This window comes from Heliangelus exortis, chromosome 1 (genome assembly GCF_036169615.1).
Source record: "Heliangelus exortis chromosome 1, bHelExo1.hap1, whole genome shotgun sequence".
In the NCBI taxonomy this organism is placed as follows: Eukaryota; Metazoa; Chordata; class Aves; order Apodiformes; family Trochilidae; genus Heliangelus; species Heliangelus exortis.
Genome location: NC_092422.1, coordinates 187,232,209 through 187,252,614, shown reverse-complemented (window position 1 = coordinate 187,252,614; position 20,406 = coordinate 187,232,209). Strand labels below are relative to the sequence as shown.

The window sequence follows — 20,406 nt, the reverse complement described above, 5'->3', positions numbered from 1 at the left end:
TGATCCCAGAAAATCCTTACCTTCTTGGGCTTTCTCCAAAGAGATCTCTCTGAGTGCCAGCCTGTGTGTCTGGATCCTTTCCTTTCCTGTGTCAGTTTATTTAGCTGTTTATATGCTTTTGATCTCAGCTACTGGCAGAAACAAAACATCTGTGTAACTTTAGCCTGAGGTCTGGAAGTTTATCACTTTTGTCTAATTGACTGTAAGGAAATGGTTAATTAAAAAAAATATTATTAGCAAATGAGGGATATTAGCCCACTTATTTGATCAGTATAAAATTATTGTGATTATATTTGCATAGTTGGTATTATTTCTGTAACATTTGTAGAATATTTTTAACTCGGTGAAGCACTTACACCAGGCAACAAATACATGGGGAGGACTAAACAGATAGGTGAAATCCTTTCCTTCAGTTCATATGAGCAATATCTAAAGAATGAGGCAGCAGATAGGGGATTTAACTTTTGAGTTTAAGAACTAATATATTGATTCGTGGAGGTTTAAGACCTTGATATATTAAGAACTGAAGCCATATATGCTTCTTGATAGTAGACGTAGTTCAATTATATTGGCTAAGGAAAAAGAGAAGAAAGCCAAAATCTTAAGCCCATAATGGTAAAAACAGATTCAACCACAACAAAGTTTGCTGCATACCAGCAAAAGTACTATGAAGTACTGGCCTACTCTTGGACCATTTCTCTTAGAACCTTTTTGTATTGGTTTTAGCCATTTAGATGATCAAAGGACTGGAACACCTCTGTTATGAAGACAGGTTGAGAGAGCTGGGGCTATTTAGCCCGGAGAAGAGAAGGTTCCAGGGAGGCCTTGTAGCAGCCTTCCAGTACAGGAAGGGGGCCTACAGGAAAGCTGGGATGGGGATTTTCATCAGAGGCAATAGTGACAGGATAAGGGGTAATGGTTTCAAACTGAAAGAGTGTAGATTTGGGTTAGATACTAGGAAAAAATTCTCCATCATGAGGGTAGTAAGACACTAGAATAAGTTGCCTAGGGAGTTTGTTGATGCCCCATTCTTGAAAGTGTTTAAGGCCAGGGTGGATGAACCCTTGTGCAACCTGGTCTAGTGGGAGGAGTCCCTGCCTGTGCAGGGGGTTTGGATCTTGATCATCTTTAAGGTCCCTTTCAACCCTAACCATTCTATGATTCTATAGTAAACTCTTAAAAAAAAACAAAAACGAAGTGTCCTCTCACCTGAAAGCTCCTTGGCTACATTTCTGCCTTTTTCTGGTCTCCAGCATCAGCACTTTGGTTAGGAAGAGCCAAGCTGGAGATTATTAATGAGCAACTGGCCTGGGTACTGCTCAGTCCTGTACTGACCAAATCTATCCAGTGTGCAAGATGATATCTTGGAACAACATTAAAAGGCAAAGGATACTTGGATTCTGTCCTCTTATGATGTGTTGCAAAGCTGAGCCTCAGGCTTAAACTTGACTGGACTTGCCTGCTTATAATATATCTGCTAAGGTCTCAGATTTTCCTAGTGGGACCAGACCCACTCTGAACTGTGAATGAATGATAAATACCATCAGTTCTGACAACAATGACCTCTTGATACTCAGCACTTTGAAGTATACAATCTTCATCTTTAGAAGTGTAAGAATTTTCAGTAACTACAGCTTAAGCAAGAAAGCTTTTATTCTATATAGTGAACATATGACTACATAGAATTGAAGAAAGTATCCAGATAGTATATATTATCACTAAATTACATTTTATTATACAGCATACACAGTTTTACCTAATACATTTGGACAGCCACTCTCTGTGATGAATTTTATGAGAATGACTTTTTGCCTGCCTTGTGCAATAAGTTTAATTTTTAAAAGGTCACTGGATAAATGAGGTGGCTGCATGCTAATTTTGTTTTTCAACATCAGAAAATATGATTTCATCATCAGAGACATGAGGGAGATGGGAAGAAGCAGACAGTAGTTGTGTTTGGAACTTGTTACTATAAAAGGCTTAGATTTTTAGGTCAATTCTTCTCAACCTCTGATTATCACAAAGTGCCATTGTTAAATAAATCCCCTTTTTCATATTCAAGGGAGAAATGAACTTTATTGATTTTTCTTCATCTTTTTAGAAAAAACTGAAATAACTTCAGACTTTTTTTTGATTTACTAAATTATATTTTTATATATTATTATTCCAGTAGAACCTGGAGACTCCCACATGAAATCAGGGTTCGAGTATTTTAATCTCTACCCTAGTACATATTACAAGACTATTATTTTTTGGGTGGGTGGGGCTCAGGGTTTTCCATCTAAATGGCTAAAGCCAATGCAAAAAGTGTTCAAAGAGTAGACCAGCACTTCTCAGGATTTTTCCTAGTTTCCATGGTTGCTGCTGTGGTTGAATCTGTTTATACCATTACTCTTACTGGCTTTTTGGCTAAACTAAATCAGTACAGTTTTAGGAGTGGCTCTACTTTCCATTTCTGGGTAGGTCTTCACTGGATCTCATCTTTTCCTTCCTTAATAATACTGCTTCAGTACCTGATGAAGCCATTTGTATATGTTGCCCATCTTGAGTTTCTAATGCTATTAATTTAGGCTTTTTTAAATTTAAATATTCTGACAGCATATCTGGCATAATTTGAAATGCCTTTCCCCTATATTTTCTAATGTCTAACATTTCTGAGCAGAAAGATTTTCCAGCAGGGAAATTAAATAAAATATTCTATTATGAATTGACATACTACATTAAAACATACACAGGTTGCAGTGTCTTATCAGAAAAGTTTGCTCAGAGCTGTCTTTAGCTAAAGAAAATTGAGAGGCTTGTATTACAAGACTAAAGAGGAAAAACACAAGCAAGAATTTTATAGGCAGCAGTAATGACATAAAAATTATTCTCTTCAAGCACTGTAAATAAGAAAAGCACTTTTAAGAAGTGCTTCCACATTACCTTGTCTAGAACCACAATGATATTAACAGAGATATTTTCCATTTCAGTTCAAGGGTTTCATTAACAGGAATAAAACATAATCATTATGTCATGTGTTAGAATTTTATTTTTGTTTTTCTCTCTTTCTCTTTTTTAAAAAAATAGTGTATTCGTTTACAACATAGAATTTGCCAAGGACAACATTTGTATATAAATGTATATAAATGTATACATTGTCTGTATAAAAAGACGTTCCCCAGCACTTACTTAATTTCCTAAGCTGTGCCTGTAGTCTTCTAAAAGAAAATATAATGTTATACCTTTTTTTGCTCTAGAATGTAGAATATAGAATTCCCTCAATGATTTAAAAAATGCACATCAAAACAAAACAGACAAACAAACAAAAAAATCAACAAAAAACAAACACCTAAAATCAAGTATTGGACATTTTCAGAATAGAAAATGCACTTTTCGTGTGATATTTCCAATTTGGTAATCTACTTTTAGAAAAAGAAAAAAACCCAACAACCTAGAACAAATCTCAAAAATAAATCAATTTATCAAGTTGAATTGCAAGTTTTGCATGATCCTCTATTGACCAACATTGTAATTAACAACAAACCTCCAATCTTCATGGCATTGAACATTACTCTGAATTTAATGTGTTTTTTAGCTACAGTGTTTTAGAGGTTTAAGCCTCACTGCAGTGAATCTGGCAGTGCAGGGCCACTGGGTTTGTCTGCAATGTGCAGTCTGAGTGTTGTCATAAGCTCTTGCCGTGACATTGAATAGAACCAGCTCTGGGTTTGGACTGTTTGGCTATTCCCTGGTTTGTAGGGAAAAATAGCAAGTGTAATTTTATGTGTGTGTATAGATATGCATATATATGTATATATACACTCCTATGTTCATGTCTACATGTCAATGTGTGTGGGGGTTTTCTAGAGGTAAGCACATAATTTTACAGTCAGCTAAGAACACAAAACCTTGATCCTGGAGAGTTTATATATGGTGGACTATGAAATTATTAAAGGCAAACAAAGCATCTAGCAGTGGTCCAAGAACCCCCAATCTAAGAGGAAAATCTTAAGGGGTATTGTTATTTAATAGCCCCTTACAGCAAAAGCAGAAAGTGTAGTAAAAGGGAGATCACAGTTTAAGTCAGCTGGATCGCTATTGATCTAATTTGTTGGACAGCAACCATGAGTGTGTCTGAAAGTAGCAGACCCTAAGGTGACATCAGTGGGGTCTGCAGCAGAATGTGAAGCAAGACAGATAAAGTGGGATCTGGAGAAATGCTGGAAAATGCTGAAATGGAAAGTAATCCATGGTTTTAGGCAGAGAAAGCCCCTCAACATGGTGTGTCACACCACTTTGTCACGCTCACATGTCCCGATGCTCAGCTCTAGCTGCTGCCTGACCAAGAAGAGGTTCCTCTGCTTGTGGGTTTTATGTCCTATGTTGAAACTAAGCCCAGCTGGGCCTGATGTATGTGGACAACGTGCATAGGGATGGCAGGTCTGCCCTGGCTAGGAACCCAATGAATTTAATACATTTCCCCTGCTTGTCCACAGGCCTTTCCCCTTTGTGTAAGTAATTACAAGCTCTTGAAGAAGAGTACAGCAAGGGCTGGCAGGGATTGTGCTAGTGTCACTGCCTCTGCAGCAGATAGTTGTCTCCAGACACCCAAGGGACAGAGCAAACTACAGGCTAGACAAATTGTCCCAGATTTAGGCCATTGATTGAGTAATCCTGACTGAAGATGTGAATTTGTGTATGGACAGATATTTGGGTGTGTGCATCTGTGTAGGCAGGGTGGAGGGAGAAGGAAGCAATGTGATTATTTCTAACTGTTTGTAAAAAATACTATGATTTAACACCAAAGCTTGCATGCTCTTATACTGTAATGATTGTCATTTTAAAACTAGCTTTTTGCCTTCGAGCTATCGGGGTAAAGACCTGAGGGAAAACTACTGCCGAAATCCCCGAGGGGAAGAGGGAGGGCCATGGTGCTTCACCACCAGTCCTCAGACACGCCACGAAGTCTGTGACATCCCTCTCTGCTCACAAGGTAACCACAGCTCAGGTGGAAAGCTACATTTTCTCTGCTGACAGCAAGAGAAACTTCAAGACAGCAAGAACTTCAATAGCATCAGTGACACTTGCTGGTGGACATTGAGGAAAGAATAGGTGATTTCTCAGCAAGAAAAGTAGTTATTAGAGAAAGAAAATTTTGTTATGTTCCAGTACTCTGGAAAACTTGAACAAGTTTTCAGGCTTAGAAGATTTTTTTCAGGTCATGGAAGAGCTGGAACAAAGATAACATGCTGACTGCACAAATGTGACCCTTTTTTTCACTTGTCTACTCCATAGTTAATCCATTAACAATATCAGTATTACAATTTGCCAAAATTATCTAGTGCCACTCCATGCATGTTATGATCAACTTTTCTTCTCCTTTTGAATGAAAATACAGTTACTCTATTACAGGATTAAAGTTCAATCTAAGAATGCATTTTATTTTTCCAATTAATACTGTAAATAAGTAAAATTTTTAGAAATCAAATTTTATTCAACTTTTATGTCACAGAATTCAAAAGATACAGATGTGCACCACTGCATTTATTGACTTTTATGTTTTGCTAATCTCCACACTAAGCTTGTATATCTTGCTAATCAGACAATTCAGTTCCAATCAGTCAACCCATTTAAATTCTCAAGATAGGATGCCTTTAATTTTCATGCTAATAAGTCATGTGAAACGGCTATACAGTGGTGGGGGAAGAAAAGGGAGAAAGAAGAAGAGAGAGAGGGAGGGAGGGAGAACATGATTTTACAAGGAGCTCAAAAATCACTTAAAAGCTAACATTTAAAGATCAGTTTAATTGAGCTTCAAATAGAATAAGACTTGGAGTACACTGTAGGATGAAGACTTATTAGAGGATGTTTTGACTGAAGAGTAAGATCTGTAATTGCATAAATTAGTATTTACTGAGTGATCCTTCGTTACAATTACTCTAATTAGGGGGCACTTGAGAAATATGTCTATAGTTAGTTATGGTGAATTCATTTTATATTTTAAGTCTTCTCATTTTAAATTATGAAGCACATTTGGTTCAATAGTGATTTCAAATCCCTTTGGTAGCTTTTGCTCACTTTCCTACCACCCCCCACTTTCCCAAATCAGGGCTGAAAATGTATCATAGTTATAGCTGCCAAAAAAAATTAGTATAGAAAAGAAAGAGTATCATATGTAGCTGAAAAGTGCTGGGAATATAAAGAGACACACTGTGCTGCACTAAAATTGGGCTGCAGCCATTATTCTGTACTTAAACATGCTGTTATTATACTATCACTTAGAGTGATTTAGAATAATGCATGTTACTTAATTAGAAATTATTACCTCTAAAAATTACTTCTTCATTAGATGTGTTTCTCTCTGTTACTAACCATAGCTTAGGTTAAAAATCTGTTAAAAACATGGATGCCTCTAGCAGCTCACACCTACCTGTCTTGAAACCATGTCTTATAAAGTGATACCAAAGTTTAGCATCTTGATTAGATCTAAGAAATAAAATTTGATTAAAAATAAAATTTCCCATACCAGCCTCACTACAAGATACCACATTTTTATACCTCTCTTGGTTGGTTTCAATTTATAACAGCAGGGATATGATTTAATTATTTTAAATTTTTGGTATACGCTACATTAAATCAGCATAATAAATGATTAGTTCTTTTTTTTTTTTTTTTTTCCTTTTCTTTTTTCCTCTTTTTTTTCCCTAGTTGAATGCATGACTTGCAACGGAGAGAGTTACAGAGGGCCAATGGATCACACTGAGACGGGCAAGGAGTGTCAGCGCTGGGATCTTCAGAGACCACACAAGCACAAATTTCGTCCAGAGAGGTAACCTTTCTTCCCCCTCAAGTAAATCCATGTGGTTACAATTTGAGAATTACATGCATTCTGAAACCAGTTGGGCAAAATCAGCATTAGCTCAAGTGAAATTTATGGAGTTCACTAGTTTAAGCTGCCTGAGCTTCTGGCCCTCAGTGTGTGCTGGATGGCTACTGTCAAGATGGAGACGTAGGACGTGGACCAGAGGCTGTTTTCTGCAGTTGTGGCTACATTCCATGGGTGTGTCGTGCAGATATTTATGCACTGCATTAATTGATCAAAATACCCTCCCTAGATTCACTGACAGTAAAAAATTAATCTCTAATATTTCTCTATATGTTGTTATGCAGCTTCAGTTGGCTTAAAAGATCTTCAAGTAATTACTAAGTAAATAATGTTTTAAAGTCATAATTTTTTGTTAGATTTCTTAACACAGCTAGTGAATATAAACTTCCAACACTGTCAAGTCAATGTGTGTTCCTTTTTTGAAATATTGAACATTTTTAAAGTTGTAGATGGCTTTCTGTTGTAATCAGGTATAAGTATCCAAATTGTTTAACCAAAAATATTTGCCTGGAAAAGGATTTATTGTCCTCTAGCATTTTATGCACATGGATCTATATTTCCATATTAAAGATTTTCTTATTTTTTTTTAAATTTGAACACAAACACATAATGACAAAATATGAGTCAGAACTGGTGAGACAAACTGCATACCTGTGGGGCTTCATCCTTGAGGGCAAATCCTTCTGGCCACAAAGAATCATCTATAGTGCACTTTATAGAAGGACTTTGTGTGGGAGTATAGGCCACACAGGAAGGCTTCTGTATTTCTCTTAAACTGGATTAGTTTCATTTTAGTTTTACTGTGGATTTTGGATTAGCTGCATTTATAAAGTAGAGTGAATAATCTTAAACTCTCAGAGGAAGACTGCAAGAATCAGCAATCTCAAAATGACTGAGACTTTCCACTGAAGCTATCTGTTTATATGTTGAAGTTTTCCACTAAGTAAAACATAATTTTTATACTCAGAAATACAGGTGTTGGTAGATTTTATAAAATGTCATTGTTCACCAAAACCATCAAAGATCTGCAGCTTTGGAGTGTACATGATGTAACTTCTTTTTCCTTTTGGCTCAGATGATCTGCTTCATGAATAATAGCAGGCTCTCCCGTAGTTCTGCTACAACAAATATTTTCTATTAGCATACTGGGACTGAAGATAATTTGTTTCTGAGTTTTGCCATGCACTTGCTGTACATTCTAGAATAAGTCACAGAAAAAATTCTGTTTCTTGGGAGTGAAACATTTATAGAACTTCTGCGTATGAATAATAAAAATTTTACTGTCAGAAGGAAATTTCTTTTCCATTAATTTTGAATTGTTTGCAAAATGACTTTTCAAACCAACTGCAGTCTCATGAATGATTGCCTTTCTGCTTGTAAGATTTCCTTCAGAAAATATCTTCTTGAGAGTTTTCAGACAGCAATTATAATGTAAAATTGTTTTTTTTTAATTCAAAAGCAATGCATCAGATTGAACTGATCTTTATGTGCTTTTAGAAGAATAACTAAGGTCCAGTAATATAATTACCTCAATGGAATGGTCACTAATGGTAGTAGCAATCATACTTTGATCATAATAGCTTTTAAAAATATGGGCTTTGGTTTCTTTGGGTTTTTTGTTGTTGGTTTGTTTTGTTTTTTTTTTTAGTTTTGGTGTGGTTTGTTTGGGTTTTTTTTGTTTTTTTGTTTGTTTTTTTTTTTTAATAATAGTAATTTAAGTTGAAAATAATAGAGGTCTGGAACAAATAACCAATTAAAATACAGTAATGTCTGGAGAGGCTCTACTATACCATCTAGGAGTAAAGTGAATAACCTGGAAACCAGAAAGGACCACCTGGAAGGATTTAAACTTATTTACATTTCCAGATTCATTGTTTGTGATGAAGAAAGGGAGGTGAAACTAGTAATCTTTTCAAATGCTTCTGTCTACCTGCTCTTGGGTGATGCTTTCAGTTCAGAGAGAATATATCTCACTTTTCCTTTTTGTCACCTTTTGACTTGTTTTTAGGCATTGGTAGATGCAGAACTGTAGTCTAAAACTCCAGTTCTCTTGTGCACTCCTCAGGGGCAGAATTTTTCCCTAGTGTGGAAGACCTTCGAGGATAATTACTGACATATAGAACAGCATAGAGATACAACAGTTTTCTCCTCCACTGCTCATATTTTCTGCTCAAAATTAAATAAATTGTGAAAATAGTATTTATAACATGGAGGAAAGGAAAGCTGAGAAGTAGTATCCTTTGGGTATCCTTTCATTAAAAGATTCAGGTTTATATCTCTTGTATGAAAATTTACTTTATACAATAACAAGTTTCCAGGCATGCACATCTTTTAAAATTAAAAAGAAGGGGAAAATAAATATTGGTGAAGATTTTTAGACACTAAGCTTCAGCATACTTCCAGCAAAGTTAGAGATCAGCATCTGTCTCTTCAAAAAGAATGTATCTCTTCATCTAAAAATCTTCCCTACTCCGCAGAAGCTAAGAAGAAGTCTTGATTTTGACACCAGATGTGTCTGCTACTGCTTCGTTTTGACTTGAGCACTGAAGTACAGCTACTGGGTTTTCAAGGGTGGAAAATTAAATATGTACAGTTCTGAAAGGTCTTGGAAACCCCAGGCTGCTTGATGGGTCCGAGCAAGGAGTCTGTGCCCAAGTGAGACTAAAGGACGAGTGTGAAGAGCAAAGGAATGAGTTCTCACAAAATCTTCTACATTCTCACTGTTGAATTGTGTAGAACAGTTTGAAGCCCTGTTGTGTATCTTAACCTTAATATTTCTGTCTTTAAAGGTATTAGCTGGCCTTTTCTGTAGGAAATGAAGCGGTGTTGTGTGTTAGATATGACGAAAGGCAGAAGTGTGCCTTAATAATGTGGGAAGGACCAGTGATGAGGAACACAGTTGCTGCTTTAGCACATATAGTAGGTAGAAAGATATAGTTCAGGAAAGTGTTCCAGCCCACAAAGACTTTCAAAGCTTGATCCTTTAACAACTACTTAAGTTTCTTAAATTTCTACTTAAGTTTTAGCTAGTTATTAACATAGTTTTTAAATATTGTGGGATAGTACCATACATTATTAGGAAGAACAGAGCATACAGTGCTATGGAATACAACTGACATATAGAAATTGTCCAATTATTTTGAATGGCTTTTGGGAGTTATGACTGGAGATACTCTGCTATTCCTGGGCTCATCTTTGTTCCTGGGTAGTGCCATGGACTCTCCATTACTATATAGCATAGAGCATGTGCTGACAACAGCATCAACATCGCTGCACCTACCATCTATTTTTTTGCTATATTGTTAACCTATAAATTCTTTTCTTGTGGAAACCCTGAACACAATTTGTTGCTTTACAATTTCTCTTCTGCCTAGCAGAAATCATGCTACTGCTTCAAGATCTTCAAATAGCACATTGCTGACTGCCTTGAATTAAATTTTATGAGGTTTTAATATTTTGTTTGTTTGTTACGTTGTTTTTTAGTTCTGTTTCAATACTATCCCTTTCCCTTGCATAGACAAAGGAATCTGGTTTTTTCACAAGGAATGGGAGGTGAAGTTGCAAGTGCATGAGTTAAAGTCAGTATGATTGTTTGACACAAAAAGCATCCTAGAAAAAAAGACACTTGTAAATCATATTTTCCTCTACTTGTGTGAAATACATCTGCTTGCAGTTGTAAATGGTTCATGTTCCCAGGTAGTTAACTTTACTGTTCTCTTATGTACTCTTCATGTTTCCCTCAGGGGTAAATCTACTTTTTTGGTTCTTTTACAAACATGCTCCAATAGAGCTGAGAAAACATTAATATTTGCATTCACCAGAGGAAAAAAACCCCACAACTATGCATTTATCTTCTTTGCTTTACATTTATAGGATTTCATAAGACAAAATTATGCAAAAAGAACTTAGCTTGAATATCTGCCTGACCATTCAATGATGGCAGTAGGAATGTGGAAACAATTACATGGCACAATAGTTTGAAATCTTAATGAGATAAAGTGAGACGGAAGTTCAGTCCTTATTTTTCCTTTTTCTCCCTCTCCAATGCTTGAAATGAGGGCATGACCTAGAATGAGCTCTATTTCAAAAATGTAGCTATCATTAGTAACATAGCTATACAAAAAAGCTTTCAATTTGAACCCAGAGCTGTTGCACTGAGGAACCTGTTTTTTTAATGAGTCAGGCATGGCAGACAATGTTTATATAATCCACACTTAATTGGGCTTTTTCAAAAAAAAAGAGTGGCATTAGCATCTGGTCATCAGTCGACAGACACAAGGGCAAAAGTTTAGCAATTAGCAGAGTTACCCCATCCGGTATCTTGTGCATTAGCACAGCAGGGAATCCCCTTGGTGGAGGACTGATTCTGCAGCATATTGGGAAAGATATTATTTAATGTTATTACTTTCTAAGAGTTTTGAAGAGTATCTGCACCCATCTCACAGGATGAGACCTAAGTTAATGGGAACTGCTTATTGTTTGCTTGTGTTGAAAACTGTCCTTTAAGTACCTTGCTCAAGTCTGTGCAGTGTGGCCAGGAAGACTTCCCTGACACGTTTCTTGTTGTGGTTTGCAGATATCCTGACAAGGGCTTTGATGATAATTACTGCCGCAATCCCGATGGCAAGCTGAGACCATGGTGTTACACTCTTGACCCTAACACCCCCTGGGAGTTCTGTGCAATTAAAACGTGTGGTGAGTTCAAGGAAAATTTATTACTTCCTTTTCCTTTCCAAAATCTGGACACAAACAGTTCAAGCAGTATAGGACCAAAACTAGTTCAGTCATTGCACTTCACTGACTTTTGAAACTTAGTTTTCAAAGAATCAAAACCTAGAAAAGTGATACAACATATTGAAGATGTCATGTATTATTTTATCTGTGCCAGGCATCTGCATTACAGTTCAGGAGTAAGTATGCCTTTCCTACTAAGCGCTCTCTGCCAGCAACTGTTCAGCACTTTTTTTCCTCTTGCACCTTGTGCTGTTCTAGGCCTCAGTTCCTGCACTATGTTCAGCCTTGTGCTGAAGACAGAATTATTAATTTCCTCATGGCTTTCAATGTGATATTCAGCACTCCAATATCAAAGCATTTCACAGGCAATTAATTTCTTTTCATCTGTTAACTGCCAAGATGGTGGCTTTTGCTATCCACACTTTATAGGCAAGGAACTGAATTAAAGTAACATTATGTAAATATTTGTGTATTTGTATATAATGTATATGCCCACTTTGAGATGCTTTAGTTCATAATGCTCTAGAGTGTTCTTTGGTCAGTTCCATCTTCAAAGCCCAGATCCTCCTAACTTCGGTGGTAGCTCTGACAGCTCTGTTCTACTGACTGATGCCTTAACTGAGCAGTACAGGGTCAAAGAGGAAAGTAAAACAGTTGGACCTTCCTTGAAAACTTGTGTAATTTTTCTAGACTTTCATGGTAATGTTGGGGTTGAGGCAGATGGTAGAAGGAAGTGGTTTGGGGACATATTTTAACCAGAAAACCAAGATTGCATACATGAAATTTCCTGCCTCATTGACAGCTTGTGCGATCTACAAGTGACAGACTCCTCCCTACCTCCCATACTCCTCATTGCCATTTATGGGGCCTAATTTTGTGCCCTTAGTGAACTGAATACATGTGAAATACTCAGTGTAGAAGCAGGATATTAAGGGCAGTCTCTTAATATCTAGGCAGAATTCTTAATTCTCTTTACTCCAGATACTTTGTTTATAACATCTTGGTAATAAAGACAATTTTCACAATAAAGCATTACTTTAACTAAGTCCATACTGTAGAAGCCTATCAGCTTCATGTGCCCCAGCTTCGTGTCAAAGCCCCCAGGAAATAAGGCAGAAAAGAGAAAATAGTATTTTTTTATTTCCTGTGAAGTAGAGGCAAAAAGAAGATTCTAAAACTGCTCAATATAATTTATTATAATGCTAGTTCATGAGAAAGTCAGTTTCTCTTAGATCTGGATTTTAGAATCTAGAGTTACCTTTGTTTTGCTCCTTCAATTTTTGACCAAAATCAAGTGTTTAAAAAAAAACCAGATACTCTGCTTTTCATCTAGCTCTAAGTGTCACTTCAGTGGGCTTATGTAAGTGTAAAATTCATTCTCCTTTGGCAGAAGGATAGAAAAGAATATATTCTATTAAAAAAGAAACTATAACTCTTACCTGTAATGGATCTGTGTGAGAATTTTAAAAAATGGAGGAGAAAAGAAAAGTAGTAATAAGCATGAAAGGAGAGGGTTTAATTTGTATTTAATTTTCAGTGTTCTCTGTATTTTGGTGTTGTTATATAAACCAAGATCAACCATTACTAGGGTATCTAAAATCCAGGTAAAACGGATATAGTAATGGATCTTATATATAGTCCTGTATTTTTCCTAAAATGTTAAGATATATGGGAAGGAGAGGGCAGTGAGGGAGGGGAGAGAAAAGACTCTGGCATGAACGTTTGTATGGGAGCAGTTGCTACCTAAAAGGGGAAGCATGGTATTCTCTGTCTTGACTTGGGATTCTTGACAAATGGAATTATACCACATTTTCTGCATCCTCCACCAATAGTTGAGAATTTTCTGTCATCACTTGTTGTTTGTTAAGGCCAATGTAATGTCTTGGAGCGTCTGTCACTTCCTCTAAACTAGTAAATTGTTTGAAATCCAAAAACTGAGTAAGAGTCAAGAGGTCTGGAGCAGCCCTTCTATGAAGACAAGCTGAGAAAGTTGGCATTGTTCAGCCTGGAGAAGAGAAGGCTAAAGGGAGGCTAAATGGTCTTCCAGTAACTGAAAGAAACCTACAAGTAAGCTTTGGAAGTTCATGTAGGGATAGGACAAGGGCTGATGGCTTTAAACTGAAAGAGGGTGGATTTAGGTTAGACATTAGGAATTAGACATTAGGAAGAAGTTCTTCACTGTGAAGGTGGTGAGACCCTGGCACAGGTTGTCCAGGGAAACTGTGGATGTCACCTCCCTGCAAATGTTCAAGGCCAGGTTGGATGGGGCTTTTAGCAACCTGGTCTAGAGGAAGATGTTTAACCAACCCAAACAATTTTATGATTCTATGAATACTTTGAATACTTCCCTATGCAGAGAAATTGAGTTTATTCTTCAGTATTATATGTCATTGTAAATCTAGTATAAGGTAGCTGAAATTGGCAAAAATCATGCTATTGTAAAAAATGTGGTCAATTTTCTACTTGGGTAATGTCTGGACTCAGATTTTTCAGAGACAGAAGAAATTTCAGAGGACTACTTGTTTTGAGTCAGGCACCCATTAACTCACACCCACATTGAAAGTCTAGCGTGTGAACTTCAGTACTTCTTTATGTAATTATATCTAGAGTTATTGATAATCTTTGATAAAAAAGTTCAGTCTTTTCTTCATTGTGAACATGATCTTGCTTAGTTCTATAACTGTATCATTTCAAATTTCTAGTAAATTCTTTAAGGTAGAAATGGTTCTTTTTTATTATTATTTTTAATTTTTTATTTTTTTGTTTCTGTTTTGTTTTGTTCTAAGCTAAACTGTTTTTCCTACATTTCTCTAGTTATTAGATAATATATGAATCATATCTAGCATACTAGATCTTTTCTTTCCCCTTGGCAGAAGTGTTTTTATTACAAAAAAAAATATTCCTAAGTTACAGCTGAGTGTTTCACAAATGCAACTTTTATAAACCTTTATCCTTTGGCATTTCCTGAGATGATGTGTCAGTGTTCTGAGGATTCACATCTGGCTTCGTCAGTCACGTAAGCTTAGAGTTCATGCAACTTTCAGTATCTGCAGTCTGGCCTGAGCTTTATAAAATAGTTGGGTGGGAGATCTCCTGCAAACTACTGTATCATCTCTGTCTACCCAAGTCACGATTACAGTCCTGAAGACAAGGTAATCATCAAAATGACATTTCAAAGACCCTACATTTTAATGATTTTAATATTGTGATGAAAGCCTTTTGTCTCATTTTTAGGCAAAATCTGACTGAATTAACCAGGAATTCTTTCATCTTCAGTTAGAAAGAATATTAAGATCAGTAAAAAATTCACATGCAAAACTGTATTTTCACTGTAGAAAACTGTAGATCTTTGAAAATTACTGAAGCAATCTGTATGATGAAGAATACAAAAGCAGTGATCTTAAAAGTGCTTAATCCAGCAGATATTTTCAAAGTATGTTTAGCACAGGCATATGGCGTTGCCCTCTACATGTGATGTGATGCTGCTCAGTGCTTGTCTTTATAACCCAGAGAGGGGATTTATTGCTGACATTACTGTTATATCACCAGCTCAGTGACCAGAATACCAACACAAAACATTGAAGCACTGTTTTCAGTTTTCTGTCTTTCTTGAGGCGCAAAGAAAAACTGTTTTCCCACCTCCTAGCAGGGAGCCCAAAACACTAGGCCATGCTGAGTCTCAGTGGCTGCTCTACTTTCTGAAGCTGTGGCTGTGTGTAATCTCAGTACACTAAAAAAGAGAACATCTTAATTTTTATGTCTTTGTAGCTTTGTGGTTTGGATTCTCACACAGGTTTTTAATTCCTGTGATGAAGACTGTTTATATATTTTACAAGAAATACTAATTAGAAAAAATGCTTTGCAAATCCAAGTCCTTGGAGCTCGCACAAGAACGTAGGTGTCCTCTCTTTGGGGGAGTGACCACAAGGCAGCATGATGCTTGTGGCTTTTGCTACATGTCATGAGTGCTAGTATGCTCTATAGCCAAAATGCTGACAACAGCTCATATACAAAATTTTCAGCAAAAAAGTCAGTGGAAGGAATCATTCAGAAAATAAATATGTTTTTAAGACTGAAGAGACAGGAGGGCATTGTAACTTTATTTCCAAGCACAGAAGGCAGCATAAAACATTGTGGCTCTCAGCCAGGGCTGTGAGAAAGAGATGACAGGAGCAATTAGGGATTAGAGATGGCTCAAACTGCAAAAATTGGATCTGTATTAAGACTTCAGGGACCCCAGGACTGGTTTGAAGTTGCTCACATATGTGTCTGTGGTTTTGGCTTGAGATGATTTTTAGTTAGAAGAGAGGATAAAAGGACAACCATAGCAGCAATAAAGAAGTGTAGGATGAAATGAAGAAATTGAAGAAGTGACAGCAAATTTGAAAACAGAAAATGACTGTTACTTTGGCATGAATGAGGATATGGGCTACAGGCAATAACAGGAGTGGGGAGATAATACGCCTTTTTCTTTATTTTTTTTTAAAAAAAGGGTAGCTGGACTTCTTTGGATGAGCTGTAGGACTACCAAAGAGATTCAGCGGCCCATATATGAAATTATGTACGTCAGTCACTAGGGAACTGCAAAACTAAATGAATTTATTATTGTAAGGACAGTGTTTAGTTGGCTGCTCACCTGGTTTCCAAACAATTCAGTTGATTTTACCATGGATTTAGCTTCTTCTGTCTGTACTAATAGGCAACAGGCACGGGGGACTGGAATGCATAAAGCCAAGGGAGTTACATGAGGATCTGGGTTTGATGGGAAAGAGCAAGTAATGAAACAGGAAAAATGTGAGAATCTATGTTGGAAATAAACCATTGCAGTGTGCCTACAAGCCTTGCAACAGCAAAGAATCACCAGTATTAAATTAATCATTCTGTAGAAACTGAGACTCCAACTGCCCATTTGAATGTGAACTTCTGATTAAAGAGTTATTTGTTGAATCACAGTATGTAAACAAATAAAAGTACCACTCAGTTTAAGCTTAATATTTATGTAAGATAAAGTTGTTTATAGAAAGTAGGCAGTGAAAAGCTACTGATGTTTAGCAGTTAATATCAAGTGTTACCTTCCACCTCACGTCACATTGAGGCATAACAGAGGTCCAGCATTCATTATGTATGTGAGGGCTTACATACGCACACGTGAAGGTCTACATTTCCTCAAAAAGAATTCTTCTCTGATCCTCTTCATCATTTCTGTAGTAATTTTGAAAGTGATATTTGAGAGTTCTGAACCTGGAGAGACCCAAATTTTTTGTAAAAAGGCATTTAAAGTAAAAATTGTTTGCTTTACATCCTGCTTGTAGATATTGGAACTATCCTAAAAGATCTCTTTGGACTCGAGAACAAATGAACTGTAGGTGTGCAGATTTCAGGTGACAGTTCATCTGGGTCTAAGTTATTTTTTCACTTTCTCATATGTTTTTAATGAAAAAAACAACCCTAGAAATCTGTGGGGTTCTCTTTCCATGTATCATGAACTTTGAGATAGTACACTGAAGGAAGCATGAGGAAAGAAAAGACCTGCCACCATCATACTGCCCAGGACTGTAGATTGTATTACTTGAGGTAGGAATGCCTGGAGGCTGTGTAACTAAACACAAGCAACTTCTAACCATGACATCATTCAAGTTTTTTACTGGCATTTGCAGAACTTCATGGTTTCATATTCAATGGGGGTTTTCCTGTGTTTAGAACATTTTCTTTGCTGGGTTAGGCACTACTTGTCTTTTAAAATTTACTTTTTAAAATCTTTTGTTTACAAATCAAGGCACAGTTTCCTTTTGTTAACTGACACACTGGGGAAGACATTGCAAGAATATAAGTGTCGGGAACGACGAGGGAAGACAAGTGGCCAATCAATGTGATTGATAAACAAGCTTCAACTTTATTGAGGGTTCAGGGTTCCATTTATACTGTTTTTGTTAATTATGCCTATGAGTCAGTTCCTGATTGGCTACTACAAAAAACATTTCCACGCTCCCCCCACTTGGGGATTTTCCACCGAGACCCACACCTTGTTTACTTGCTATCTTACTTTTTCAAACTCTGTAACAAAACCGCCAAGGACACTGTGTCCTTGCCATGTCTGTTTACCAAGCCATTCTCCAACATATAAGTAAGGATATTCTTGAGGAACCAGTACGGGACTCTGCTTCTTTTCAAACTGTATCTTTTTTTGGAAAATACATAGAGAGTATTACCATGAAAGAACATGAATACTTCGGCAAAATCTCTGCCTCCTTTTAAGTCAGTAAGAGTTTCACCACTGACCTAAAATTTGTGCTGGATTTTCACTGGGACTAGACAGAAATAGTACTTGAACTGGTTACTTCAGCTGTAGAATGACTCAAGGCCCCTGCTGATTCCCTCATGCTGGCATTACTGTGAGAACCAAAACTGAGAAGACTGTCTGTGGCTTTACACATCTAGCTCTGGATGTTTCATCTCTTTACTTAAGCCCTCTATGAATGCATGAGCTGGCCTTTACTAACAAAGGTATGTATTTTTAAGTATCAAAATGGAGAGGGTTTATGGAAAAAAGGAAACCTTTGCAGTATTGCAGTTTTGTTGGGGACTACTGAGTGAACATGTTAAGATGGAAATACTACTAACAGGAAATTTAGTATCTGTTTCAATACAAGTATCTGTCTGAATTGCATGGTTAATTTGACTAATCCAGAACACACCAAAAAATTACAATGAAGTTAAAAAGTAGCAAAATGCTACTAAATAGTTACCAAATTCTGTTCATAATGAAGTCTTGGACAGGAATAAGAAGTTATATTTCATTAAAACTAATAAATAATTGTATTCTCTTAGATAATATTTTTGTGATCTTCCTGTAACAGTACTTTTATCTGAGTTCAGAATTTTAAAAGCTGAACTCGAACTAAGAAAAAAAAAAAAAAAAAAAGGCCTGTCTAATAAAGTATCTGTTTGCATAAAAAGAACTGCTTGTTGAATTTAAATTCATTTTATAATTTAATGAATAATGTCTTTCTCATTGGAATAAGCCCTTGGAGTTGCACTACATTTTAGAGGAGATGCTGGGATAAAGATGGGATTCAGCTTTTCTGGATTCTTAGCTTTAGCTTTACTGATTTAGTTTGTTTCCACCTTGTTAGAAAACTGGTGAGTGTAGTCTCAGGACTCTTTCAGGAGTGCTCTGCGCATGTGATATTTATGCTTGGAGTTATTAAACTGAAAAAAATTGGCTATGTGGGTGACAAGAGTAATTAGCCTCAAGAACAAGATCAATACTGAATGGAGATGACTGTTTAAATTCTAGGCTTAGACAATCTGGACACTCCTTAAAGTTTGGCAACCATCTTATTATTGGCATAGCACCTCTGCAGCCACCACTCCCCATGCTTTTGCATGTCCCTGTGCTGATCCAGCCCACCTTTCACTTCCATGAGCAGCAAGACTGTTCTCTTTCTGCCCGATTGTAGAAATCTCAAGCCGAATGAAGAATTTGTTGAACCTTTTTTGATAATTTTTGAGCTGCCGTTGACACTCAAGAGCCAGAATAAGAAAGGTGGTTTCTGAGGGCACAAGCCCTCAGAAGTATTTTGGAGTCTAATTTTTCCTGTTTGAAAATTAGGTATATGTGGGAAATGCAGGTGGTATAGCAAGAGTCTGTGGAGGGTTCTGTGGACTTTTGCAAATGATAAAAGTGCTTTATTAATTAAATAAAAATGTTTTATTGATGCTCTTCATCACTCAAGTTTTTATTGAGAGCTGCCACAAAGTGCTAGTAGTAGGAATCCATCACACATTGCAGATTTTGAAATAATTTCTCTCCTAGCCATTATAGTGTGTCTTTTTTCAGTTGTGGCTTGGCTGTGCAAGTATTCATGACAATGTAGAAGACAAGTTTGTCTGATTCCTTTAAATAAGACATTTTGACACAGAAAAATTGTAAAATCTGATCTACAAATAGAGGTTACTGTCCAGACACATAGTGTAAGCTCTAGTGATGAATGGTGTAGATGTATAAGATGTGTAAGAACGAATCCTCTTCAGTATGAGTCTATAACCTTTCTTAAATCAATTCATGCATTAGCTATTTCCTTTCAGGTTTTTTACTTTAAAAAACTCAAACACACCAATGATACACAAACACCATCCTAACTACTCTCTTCCTAGTATGACCAAGTACAGAATAAATGTATTATACACCACATCACTTTCATTTTTAACAAAAGCATTGACTATATATTTTTTAAAGACTGATATGTATTTCAATGTGGTATAGATTTTCAATCAAATCAATTTAGAAGATATTTTAGAATATAATTCCAAATTATGTTCACGTATTAGTGATGATGAAGAACTGAAATATACAGCTATGTATTTCTATTAGGTGTATAAATTTGTTGTTTTGTTGTCCAACTATTTAAAAAGGTATAATAATGATAAAAAATGTAGTTACTAGCTGCAAGCCTGTTTGATGAATCTACTAGAAAGGGAAAATTTCCAGCCTATAGAAGCCTACACATGATACTTACAGTTCCAGGTCCTTTTGACTTTGGAACAAGCCTGGAACTCACAATCCCATTAAAACACGACAGCTTTGCAGACAAAGTAGCTTGGGAAGGTAGGACACGAACTTAAATTGGCTCTGAAACACTGATGTAAAAACATCAACCAGATGAAGACAAAAAGGCAACTTTCCTCCAGCATGGAGAAATGCATAATTCAACTGCACAAGTTGATGTTATCATCTGACAGGGAAGTGATCTTTAATGTAGAAGATTAGACATCAAATCAGCCAAACCCATCTGTTATGACAT

The 20,406-nt window shown here is 36.4% G+C and overlaps 1 protein-coding gene across 2 annotated transcripts in view; it reads left to right on the top strand.

The window, feature by feature from the left end:
• The window catches only part of HGF (hepatocyte growth factor), a 59,378-nt gene that overhangs the window by 17,150 nt on the left and 21,822 nt on the right, over positions 1 to 20,406 (top strand). The window contains exons 5-7 of one of the 2 annotated variants that reach the window (XM_071734045.1): positions 4,848 to 4,975; positions 6,691 to 6,811; positions 11,445 to 11,563. In XM_071734045.1, coding sequence (XP_071590146.1) covers positions 4,848 to 4,975; positions 6,691 to 6,811; positions 11,445 to 11,563 — 368 coding nt within the window. Of the gene's footprint in view, positions 1 to 4,832; positions 4,976 to 6,690; positions 6,812 to 11,444; positions 11,564 to 20,406 lie in introns of both variants that reach the window. The other variant, XM_071734044.1, reaches the window with a different exon arrangement.